General features: G+C 45.7%; 1 protein-coding gene across 1 annotated transcript in view; it reads right to left on the reverse strand.

Moving 5' to 3' along the window:
* Positions 1–12378, reverse strand: part of TMEM86A (transmembrane protein 86A) — a 47991-nt gene that overhangs the window by 10344 nt on the left and 25269 nt on the right. The window contains exons 3-4 of the mRNA XM_064453265.1: positions 7863–8127; positions 3391–3648 (exon numbers count right to left, since the gene is read on the reverse strand). Of these exons, the coding sequence (XP_064309335.1) occupies positions 3391–3648; positions 7863–8127 (523 nt within the window). The remainder of the gene's footprint in view (positions 1–3390; positions 3649–7862; positions 8128–12378) is intronic.

Raw genomic sequence — 12378 nt, forward strand, 5'->3', positions numbered from 1 at the left:
CCCTTGCTGGGGTTGAGGGAATAGTTTTAATCCAAAGACAAGGTATTTAACCGACTGTCAGCAACTGCTTAATGTTCCTCAGGGTTTATAAAACTCAGAATTGTGTCAAATCAGTGTCCACAGGAGCTGGTCTCTTCACAGCAGGAAAGAGCTTCCAGGAAAATGGTCTCATTCAAGTGATATGGATTAAAATGAGGAATATAGAGCAGGAGAGAGATTTTGAAGATTGAGAGCCTTTGCTGGTGACCCTTCAAGCCAGCCAGGACTCTCCCTGACTGTCTATGCTGAGGGCTCTGCCTCATGTTCCTGGGAAGACTGAAGCCACTGCAGCGCTGGGACAGAGCCAGCATGGCTGGCCAGGATGCGTCCCAGCCAGTCTGCTCCTGGTGAGGGGACAGCAAAGGAACAACAGCCCACTTGGCCTGCACGTTTCTGCTGTCCCAGCCAGAGCCACCCAGAGACCTCTGCCACCAGAAGCTGCACCTCTGATGGCCTGCAGAGAGGAGATGGCAGGCCTCCTAATAACAGTTAAAAGATCCTTTTCTGCAAATATCCAGTAGTCGATGGTGGAACAGAATAACAAAGCAAGCCACGATGAAAAAGCACGCAGAAAAGCAACTCAGCCATCTTTGGGAAATTGAAGACTACTCATTTCTAGACAGAAAGAAAGAGATAATCAAAATTCTAACTTTTAAATAAAGGTTACTTTATCACACACACATTTTCATCAAAGCAATGGGAAGCTCAGGGTGGGAGGCTCCTCTGAAGAACTGCTAGCTAAGGACTGAGTGTGCTGGACTGACCCATGGCAAGGAGCTGTAAATCAGACTGAAATGTGCTGTTTGCTGGCATGCTGGGAGGACAGTGGGGTTCCTCTTAGCTGGGTCAGTCTGTTACAGGAAGAGATTTGCAAACAGTCAAGCTGAGTAACAGCAGGTGACATCTGCAGAGAGCCACGCTGCAGGGTTCAAGCTGTGGCCAGGAGATAAGCAATGCTGATGAATGAAGTTGTTGTATGGCTCTAAATTCCCTTAGCAGTTTACTCCAGACGGACCCTGGTGTGCCAGTGAATGAATACTGACAATATTACACAACAGCATTAAAGGGAAGAGATTACACGGGGCTGTGCTATTTACAATGCTTTCCCTCCCAGTAATGCAGCTGACCTTTCTGATCTCTGTCTGAAAAGCAGCAGATGATTCCACAGCGTCAGGATGGTTAACCTAGATTTTTGTAATACTGGCTGCATTTGCACTGATGCAGAAGTCGTGGGGAAGTAATGCTTATTCGACACCCAGGCCCACCACACGAGGCTGGGGAGGAGCAGGAGACCCACTTGACACTTCTCAATACAAAGGGAAAAGCTAGCAGGGTTGGTAGGGTTGCCTCAGCTGCCCCCTGATCCTGCCACCCTCCTCACAAACAGGAGTTCATCCTCTGCCAACTGTGCCAGGGAGTCAGTGCCAGGCTTTTGCCTGGAATGGTCTGGGCATGCTAGATATGTAGACCATGGTGATTTTCAGCCCAGGAGGCTGTCTGGAGGGCTGCCCCTCCTGTTTGCTCTGCCCATATGAGCATGCGCAAGGGATTGTTGGGGCACGCGCAGATTTGAATCATGCAGTGTTTTGGTTGTCCCAATTCAGCTGCAAGTTTGAAGAGGTGCAGAAACCCTCAGCAAGGTTCTTTTGCACACCTGAGTGCACTCTCGTCTTAAAAGAAGTGATTGGGGGAACATTGCAGCCCATGGGAGCAGCCCTAGGATGGACAGAATGAAAAAGCACATTCCAGATAGTTTAAAACAGAAACAGAACTTGCTGTCAGATATCCTAAATAAGAGGAAAAAACTATAGATATGATCACAGATAATCTCAGATTAAAAATTAGGGAAACCTCTTCCTATATCTTTTTAAGAGAGTCAGAAGTCTGAAGTAATCTTGCTTCAGCAGATTGGCACACAAACCAACCAAAGAATTTGGATCAGAATTAAACAGGTTTTCCCAGCCCTGATGGCTCTCACATTCTTATTGCATCCATGTGAGTTCAAGAAGGAAGCAGCAGGCATTTCAAGCACACAGGATAGCATTTTCAGGAAGCTCTGCTGAAAAGGAGCTTTCCAGAAACAGTGCAAAGCTGATTGTTGACAACCAGCTGACAAAACACAACAATATACACCCAAAATCAGGGCCTTGACCATGGGAGATGCTCACATGAAGATTCAAGAGCTAATGCAAGCCACAGTACTGTAAAGCTTCATATGTATATGGAATAGTATTTGTTAGGATACTGGGAAAAGGAGGCATAATGGTTAGATTCCTGTGTGCCATACTAAGGACAATTAGGACATACATTACTAAGACACATGCTCAAAGTCCTGCTGCAAAATTCAAAGTTCCTCATGTGCCCATTACATCTCACCTGTCACTGGTGGCTGCAGATACTGTGTAACTGTGCACACGTATGGCGGGGGAGAATGCACTGGCCTGGTTACCTAGATGTCCCTGAAATCCCACCGAACTCCTTGTTCTGCCACATGTGGCAACACTGACGGGCACCTACAGACCTGGGCTGGAGCAGTGATCAGCTGCGATCAAAGCACACAGAACTGTATGTCAGTGCACCTCGTGCTCTGTGCTCTCTGCTTGGTGTTTTGATTTCATTCTGGTTCTGCTGGGCACTGCCCCACATGCTGTCGTTGACTCCAAAAGTCAGCCCTCATCTGGATATACTGTTTTTACTCTACCTCCAGGCTTACTTTCAGCAGAGGCAATAGCTCCAGTTTGAGTTTGTAATGCACTAAAAGAGACAAACATCAGTTAAATTCATTTTTACCTATGACTTTAGCAGAGATCTGTGCCTCTCTGCCTACTATTGAAAGCAAGTCTTCTAGCACAGTGCATGGCCAAACCTCCTTTCCATCAGCCCTCCTCTTCCAGCATCAGTTTCAAGACTAGTAAAATGCAGTAGTACACCACTTCCAAGGAGGAAAAGTTGAATGAGTAGCTACTGCAGGGACAGTCTAAGCTTTCTGATGCAGATCCCACACCGAAGTAAGCTGTATTCAGAGAAAGCCATTGAAAAAAAAGCCCCAAAGGTAATGCTTCAAAGAAGCAAAATCAACATCACCAATGTGCCTAGAGAAATGGAGATCTCTCTCAGGGGTGAATGCAGCTACAGCACCTGAGATATAACCCACATTGTTCACAGACTATTGGCACTCCACCTAGCTCCTCTTTCTGAAGTCCTCTTCATCTCTGCTCTCTACAGCTGACAGTGCAATGAGCATTTGGGCTGCATAGTAAGTAGCCATGATGATGAAGCGTGAGTAGGGCACAGGAAAGCAGAACTTGTTAAGTGCAATGGTCAGATCTGACACCATGAACAGCATCGCACCGATGCAGGCCGAGAGCTTCGTCCACGTCCAGAGGTCATTGCACAGCTGCATGCCGGCAACCGCTCGCCAGCCCATGAAGCCAATCAAGGCAATGTAGACAGCTACCAGGTAGGTGAATGGGCCTGAGAGGTAGGAGTACAGGAAGGCATAACAGGAACTGGAAACGAGGCCCATCAACAAGCCGGCTTTGAGGTCCAAAGGCTTCATGCCGAAGGCTGAAGAGTACAGGATGTGTGTGATGGCGAACATCAGCAGACCTGGAAAGAGGCAAGTGTGACCTTTCATCAGTGACTGGCAGCTGGTAGCAGAAGAAAACATGTGGCTCTGCTGGATTTTAAATATACCACAACAAGCACAGGCTTAGGTGTACTTGCAGCATTACAACCGTTAACACTTTCAGTGGGAACCGTACTGACCACTTGGGACTACTTTAATATAGCATACGTGCATAGGAGATCAGCTTTAGCACCAAGCTCCTGGCCTAAGAAAAAGCCCCAGCGCATGTACAAGTGCAGCCAAGATGCAAGCCTTTTTGCTGAGGCCAGGGGAACTAAGCTGCTGCAGAAGGAAAAAAGCCTGTTTTTCAGGTGGTTCCTCCTTCCCTGCTTTGGATGGAAGGTTGGCGGCAAAGCAGACCAACGATCATCCCCTCTAACTATCCAACGTGTTTTGCTCATAGGTCACGTGTGGAACAGTAACGCTGGAATCAGAGCAGTGTAGGAACAAAATGTGAAAAAAGATACCAATCCCTTCAAACCCAGACACAAAGCCTGACTGTATGTAGCCAGAAACTCAAAGGCACTCAGGGACTAAATCCGGCTTCTACTCCACCTCTGCCCATAGTTAGGAGAAACCTAAGCTGGAAGTAAGCAGCTGGCATATTTCAGGGACTGCACCAATGTGATCTGCCAACAATTTTATGGCTATTTGCAAGATTCAGATGAACCTTAGCTGGAATCAACCAGTGAAAATAAAATGCCAGCTTCCCTTTGGAAGTGCAACACCCCTGAAAAATGCCAGATGCGAGTGTTGGAACGTACTGCCTATATGTTATTCACTTGCCACTAATCCGTTTGACAAAAAAAAATGTCTCAATGTGTTGGTACAGCTGCTGACTACTAGTTGTCGGGCCAATTGTAGATAACAGGGTCCAAACTGAGTCCAGCTCCTCTGGTCCTCTGGTTCCCAGACCTGCACGTGGTGCAGCTGCAGGCTGTTCCACTTTATCCTGGCAGGGTTAGGGTAGCTGGAAGTTTTCATGCAGCTCTAAAGCATGAAGTGGAGAAAAGAATCTGGGAAGCTGAGTCCTCCAGCAGGGCACTTGTTTACATTTAAAGCATGATGCTGTGGTGTCAAGGGCAGTCACTAAAACCTGCTGCTGGCAGACATTTCTTCATCACAATATTCCTGTGCTGAGGCAGCTCAAAGAAAAGGAAGTGTATCCCTGCCTTTGAGGAGGACCAGATGGGACATCCAGTGAAAGCTCAGCCATGCTGGGATGAGAGAGGAACCCACAGGAGGGAGGGGGCGGGTGGGGACCTGGTCTGCAAGGTGAGGCTGGAAAAAATGGACAGTATGAAGGGGAAGGAAGACAAGTGCAAAGGAGGGCAATGAGAAGCTGATGTTTCACAGAGCTATTACACATCATGGGCACAGCACTGAGGAAACCAAGGAGGGATTTAGGACAAGAGCTGTTTATAGTTTTATAGCACAGGAAAGGTTAGAGCCCTGGGGGCAGTAAGCAGTAGGGTGGTTCACCCTAGCAATGAGAAGTGGTTTTTCCTTCAAAGGCATTATATGGACAGTTCTGGGATAGGGAACTGAAGAATGTGTTTTCCTTCATGCAGGCAGCTGGCAAAAAGGAGGAGGAGAAGAGGAGGGCAGGACGTGGCAGCCAAGCAGAAACTCAGAAAGGCAGGAGTTTTGTGATATGTGGTGAGGCCGGTCACAAACAAGAGAGTCAGCTCCCAGGTTTGCTCATTCAACACCCACAAATCAAACCAGGAACTGGGGAAACCTGTGAGAGCTGCACAGGGAAGGGGGTGCATTCCTCTTGCATTTCTCAGCCTTTGGCTTGACCCTCCCAACCACATCAGGCAGAGCAGCCCCTCTCCTCTCTGTCCTCTTCCTTCCCCCTCCCTGCCCCTTGAGTTTCCCCTCAGGCTGGCAATAAATCCTTTTTGTTAGTCCCCATCTTCTTCACCAAAAGCATACATTGTTTCTAAGTGCCTGCTATCAAAGGAGATGGGTGTTAACACTGTAAAATATCTTCTACATGCAGTAAGATACTAGTCAGAGAATAGCATGTTATTAGTAGACTGAAACAGCAAAAATGAAAAAAACTCAAGTGTGCCAGGAGTAGGTTCCCAGGCTCTCACTTCCCTATAAAGTAATGGACAAATGTCCTTTTATAAACTCATTGTCTCAAAAGCTATTCAAATCAGCCCAGTTCCCAACCCTATTTTTTTTTTAGCCTGAAAGACATCGAAATTGAACAGAAAGTACATTTTTATCTAGTATTTCCTCTTATTCTCCTGAAATTTCAAATTCCCACAAACGATGACGTCAAAAGGTTGAATATTGTCAGTTGTCAACAACAGCAGCCTGCTGAGTTTTAAATAGGAGAAAATACGTTTTGCGGGAGAGGTGAAGGATGAAGTGGGGTGGTATGCTTTATCTGCTAACAGCCGAAATGCAAATGTTAACACTTCACTACGGAAGATGGTAGCCTGGATTAGCATGAATGGAATCAGGCAGGAGACAGCCAGGATGAAGGGTGAGATTTTCAAAATGCTCCAAGAGAGCTTTTCTTCTCCTTAAGAAGAAAAATGTGCCTAAACCCTCAAAGCACCACTTCTCAGTTATGAGACTAGTGTTGAAAAACCATCTTATTTGCAGATTAAAATAAAATTAACCAGTTTCTGAATTGCCGTGACTGGTTGACCTGCCTCTAGCGCTAAATTGGAGAGGCAACTCAGAGATATCCCAGCTACGTGGGAATGGAGAAGTTCAGAACAGTCCATGTACAAAAACGGTCACAGTGAGGATCAGGCTTTGAATGTTTTCCAAGCCACAGCTCAAGGACCAATTCCAGGAGGCAAAAACAAAGCACAAGCTGTCAGGCTGAGGCAACCTGCACTAAGCTGGGAATGGTGGGAATGCCAACACTAAGCACAGAGGGGATGACACCCCAAAAGAAAGCTGGAGCTCCTCAGCAACATGCCCAAGGTTCAGCCAGACAGATACAATCCTCAGGGCTTAATTTAAACCCCACCAAAACCAGTAAAAATTTTTACATGAACTTTTAATGAGATTGGGATAAACCCTTGGGAAGCAGGATTAAAACCAGATTCAGAGCATTTAGCCTTTCATGTCTGGCATTTCACACACTTCCCTCTCATAAAGAGTGAGCCTGTGGGAATCCCAGAATAAAACCAAATACTGACCTTATGAGAGGGGGAAAAATAAGTCTTTGACTTTCATAGCTGACAGCAGCACATGTCAGAAAAGTTCCCTCATCTCACCACATTTTCCAGTGGGCCAGTCACAGCACCCAGTTAATGGTGGGTGATACATGAGATCCCTGTGCTGGTTGGTTGAATTAACTTCAGAAACCCCACCAGTCACTTTAGCGAAGGACTTAACTGCTGATGATTTTTTGTGACAGTCCAAGGCCAGGGAGAGTGTCGGCTGCAGGCAGGTTCAACGTGGCTTTAAATGATTAATCTAAATCATTATGTTCTAGTCTGCAAACTAGCAAAATAAAACAAGCTTGTTTTGCTCTGGGAGATGTGGATCTTTCTATAGAGAAAACAGGCCACTATGGTAAGGTTTGTCCTTGATTCGCCGTCATTTACACGCCTTGCAGAACAGACATGTCTTGTACAACAGGCTGCATGATTCATACTGATGGACCTGCAAGTAGGACAAGATTTCTGATGCTTTGGTTTCTAGCATCCACTTAAATGCCTCCCCCAGGCTACAGGCTGTCTATAAAAACAAAAGGGTCCTCTCCAGCTGTTCTTCACTGAGGACCTTTGCACCATATGTCCTATTTCTGATCCTTGTAGCAAAGGGCTGACATATCTCCCTGCAGAGAGAGAGTAGGTAGATACTTCCCTTAGCTTCATGGGAGCTGCAGAGTACTGTGAGCATTTCCTTCTTTTACCCAGGCATCCTGCCCATGCCCCCTTCCCAGTTCCAGCCAGCTGAGATGCTGTGAGCACATGACAGGGAACCAAACCTGCCCCAACTACCACTCTGACCTCAAGAGAAGCTCAGGAGAAAGACTCACCCATAGTGTGACTCCTCTAACCATGATGGACGTTAGTCAAGGTATGACTGATTCCCACTGCCTGGGGCTTAAGTTGTACATTAATAAACAAAACATGTGGCCCAGCAACTCATTACTAAATAAAGAGAATAAAAGCTGGACACTGTGGCATCCCTTTAGGACTGACACTGCACTCACCATGAATGAAGTAGCCCTGCTCCTGCCAGATGAGAAAGGCGTCTCCCACTGCCGAGAATATGAGTCCTGCTAGGATGCGGCTGGCACTCCGGTGTGACACTAAGAAATTAATTCCATGAGCCAGGAGGAAAACCCACAGGCAGAAGATGGGCAGACATTTGATGAGGGCACTGAACCAGGATGGGCTAGAAGTTGGCAGCCAGAGGACAAAATAGACACAAGTGGCTTTAAAGAAGGGCACCAGTTTGGGGCCTTCACTCTTCACCTAAAAGAAACAAATATTAAAAAAAGGGAAATTAATAGGATCAACAGAAGCATCAGTGGAATAAAGAACTGTCTCCCTCCGTTTGAAAGCTGCTCTTTCATGTACACTGTCATCTAGCAGCATTTCTATCCTGAGAAAGGCTGGTTGAACTTGACCATGATCCTCAGCCTAGACCTTTGTGACCCACTCTGCTGAAAACACTTCTTGGCTGGCAGGAGGGGTTTTGGGTGGTGGAGATGGCGGAAGTTTTAGATACCTTTTCTCTTTATTTGTTCTACTGAAAACATTTAGGCCATGAGTCAAATTCCTCTGGTGGTCCTTGCCACCTATCTTGTGTTTAGACTAACCCGTTCTATACACCTTTCCGGTAGCTGCAAAAATACTGCACTCCCCAGGAATATCCTAATCAAGCCAAGTAATCAAGCCAATAACATTGCAAATCTTCCCTCCCATTTTGGTGAATCCACTTGCTTATCACCCTGAGGAAACCAACTCTCTTCTAGCCCATTCTCTCTCCTGCCCTGTAGCCTCATGCCAGGAGCTTGCTGTTGGCACCACCACATGATTTCAAAACTCATCACATAAACCTCCCAGGTGAGGAGGTCACTTCCTCAGCTGACTAATATCAACACCAGTCACATGTTGCTTTGTTCTAGCATTACACTAATAATATACTGCCCATATTGCAGGAAATATTTTGACTGAGGGCTCTGTTGTGTAAATCCAGACACAAAAATGCAGCATGAGCAGTAGGCTACTCATAACAAAGCCACAGCAGAGGCAGGGCACACAGCTACACACTCCACAAGCTGGGCCTGCTCTTACCGTACACTTAGCTGAGACCACCCTGGACAGTGGTAAGATACACACTGTGTTCACCTGCTTTCTGTGATATTTCTGCGTTTTAGTGCAGGTGGGAAAAACCTGGCAGGAGAAACAAAGCTACAATTTTATTTTCTCCTGGAGTGCAGCTGAGGGCCAAAACAAAGAGGAAAGGAAGAGAGTGTGATTGCCTCATGTGCCTGCAATGTTGATCAGGTACGTCCTGGGGTCTTTTAGGAGGCCTGTTTCCTCCTGCAGCTATGGCAGTGCAACTTCCAGAGCTCTCCTGCAAGCAGGGGTTCACTCTCAATCTTCTAATCAATTTGGTCAAGCAATATTTACTTGCTTACAATCACGACTTGCCACTAGTCATGGCCAAAGCACTCAGAGGCCTCATGCACTGGAGGAGGACATGGCGAAAAATTGAGGCATGAGAACTGGATTGACACTGCAAAGTCCATCAAAATCTGAACATCCACATGTGACACTGGGGTTGCTTATCTCATGCAAAGAGCCCGTGCTCCAAAACCCTGCAGAAGAAACATTGGTCTTTTTTTCCAAATCACTTGGCCCTATTTCTGCTTCTTGCATCACGGGACATTTCCATGACACTAAACCAGCATCCATCTTCCTTTGATGCAATGTGCCTTGGTGCAGATACCTAGAATGGCTGAAGGCCGCACAGCAAATATCTCCATACTTACGATGCTCATTTAATAAAGCCTAAACTCATCAAAATTCAGGATCTTTTACAGACAGAAGCAAAGATAATCAGGTGAAGCTGGAAGACAGAGGCAGAGGTGGTGGAGGGCACCTTCACACGCAGTATCTAAAAAGCGAATGCAATCTCTGAAGCAGCAAGACCGTAAATAAAGGGCATCCCAAGAAGACAGTGTTTTCAAAATTGTTCTCACATCTGATGGAAAGTTCCCAGGTATATCAGCAGTTTCTTAGCAGTAAGATATTTCATTATTCCTCTTTACATTATTCATAGGCTATTGTCAACACAATTTTTAAACACTCCATTAAACAACCAGGCTACACAATTCACTCACAAAAGGACACCAGCAAGCCGTTAATTTCTTGTACTACATGGGGAGCCCATCATGAGTTTTCTACTTAGGTTGTCTAAATTAATCACCATTTACCACCTCTTGTCTACATTCCTTGGGAGAATTCTGGCAGCAGATAAGAAATGAACTTGAAATAAAAGTCATAAAAGCCCACATAGTCTCACAGCACTGCAGGTGCCTGGGAACTATCAAGTGTCAAAGGGGAAGAGTAGAGCGAAGCCTCCCCCTCCTTCAGACCCAGCACCTTGCCCTTCTGCAGTGACACATCAGGCTCAGGCTATCCCCAACCACCTCCAAAGCCGGTGCCCAGCTCCAGCTCTGCCTCCTCCCCTTGTGTGCCTCTTTATTAAAAATGTAGTTGATCCCATTCATCCTCTCACAGTTTCAGGCAATAGATGACAGCACTTCTGGCAATGTTTCCTCCTCTCCCCCCCAGTTGTGGAGGTTCCGCACCACACCATAACAAGCCCAAGATCTTCAGCACCTTCAAGAAAAATATCAACCTCCAGAGCTACGAAGTGCAAAAGATTTTTCAGCATCAGCAGTGGTCCAGGTCCCTGTAACGGTCTCAGCTAAGGGTAGGTAGTTTTGTACCTCTGAAAACAAACGTTTATGATGAAAGATATAGTTCAAGTTCAGCCTTGTTTGCAACACATCACAGAAGCACTGTTAGAAGCATACAGGAGCATATTTGGGTTAATAAACACAGGAATTTTCATTTAATACCCCATATTAAAACACCTGCTATGAGCAGTTACCATTACAGTCACAGCTTGCCCTCCCCTGTGTGCATGCATGATGAGACAGGTTTTAATTATACTTGTCATTTTCCCCAGGAACCTTGACTTACTGAATATAAGATATGCACTTGTGCAGAAAGATTATGTTTGCTTGGTGAACTTAAAATTACCATTTCTTACTATCTAAATGGGAATTTCCCAAGCCCAGCTAGCCTTATTTTAAAATAATCATTTGTATTATTTCCATTCTAATAACAGTCAAGGAATTTTTCAGGCATAAGTGGTCATATTCCAGTCTCAGTTACTCACCCATAACCCTGGAATTTACAGTGTTACAGAGTCCTTTGTAGAAGAATAACCTTGTATATCTAGAAGGGCTACATGCTTCTCATCATTAACACTTTATTCCTTTACACTTTTTCTACAAGTATACTTCAGATGAGTTATTTCCAAACACGTCCTTGCCAATTACTGAATGCTGCAGCTCAGTGGAGCCCCTGTGCTGGCTCCGACCAAAATGAGTGCCCAATGAGGGACACCACTTGCTGAGACAGAGGTACTTACGCACCTAAGGGCTGGGCAGCACATCCTGCTGAGATGGTGTGGCACTGGAAATACTTGGGACAAGCCTCCCATGAAAATCTGAGGCAACCAGAAGATGAGGCTGGGGAACTGCCCTCTGTTTGGCCATGTGGCTGAGGCTTGGCCAGAGGTGATGGGGCAACTTACCACCTGGAGGACAAGTCACAGCTGGTATTGGGAAACCACATACCAACATAAGTGGCGGCTGTGGGTTGAGCAAAGCCAAGAACATAATCCATGACTGGACTTGCCTGTACCTCAGGGCAAGGAACATTATTTCTTGGCTGCATGGATAAATTGCATCAAGCCACCCATCTCCTTTGCACCTGTGTCTCAGAGACAGAACGTGAGATGGGGCTGTGCCATGGTGTTGGAAAAGAAAGCACCTGATGCATGTGACAAGGTCCTTTTTGCTAACATATGTGATTCTTATGGCTTTAAGCTGGGTTTTGCCATTTTGTTACAAATTCTATTGCATTTTTCTTCCCACTTCTTTCCTTCTTCCACTGCTAATTTACTCTGGGCTGAAATGCAGTACAGAAAACATCTTGAATACAATGACAAGACAGTATTTCCAAGTTTTGAATTTCTAAGCTGAACATTTTCTCAACTGCTACGACTATTAAGTTACTTGGAGTCTTTACAAATTAGTTTAAATGGCTGTAAAGCCACTATCTCTGTATTTGTGGAATTATAGTGAAAGTACCATTTATTAAATTATCTGTACCCAAGCAAATCCAATTAAAACCTCCAAGACTTAGGTAGACTAGGAGGAAGTTGTGTCATGGCTTTCACCAAAATACTTTGGACCAGATGACCTCCAGAAGTCCTTTCCAACCTCAACCATTCTGTGATTACAGAATCACAGGTTGGAAGGGACCTCAGGGATCATCTAGTCCAACCTTTCCAGGAAGAGCACAGTCTAAACAAGATGGCCCAGCACCCTGTCCAGACGACCCTTGAAGGTGTCCAACATGGCCGAGTCAACCACTTCCCTAGGGAGATTATTCCAATGGTTGACTGTCCTCACTATG

This window comes from Phalacrocorax carbo, chromosome 5 (genome assembly GCF_963921805.1).
Source record: "Phalacrocorax carbo chromosome 5, bPhaCar2.1, whole genome shotgun sequence".
Classification (NCBI taxonomy): Eukaryota; Metazoa; Chordata; class Aves; order Suliformes; family Phalacrocoracidae; genus Phalacrocorax; species Phalacrocorax carbo.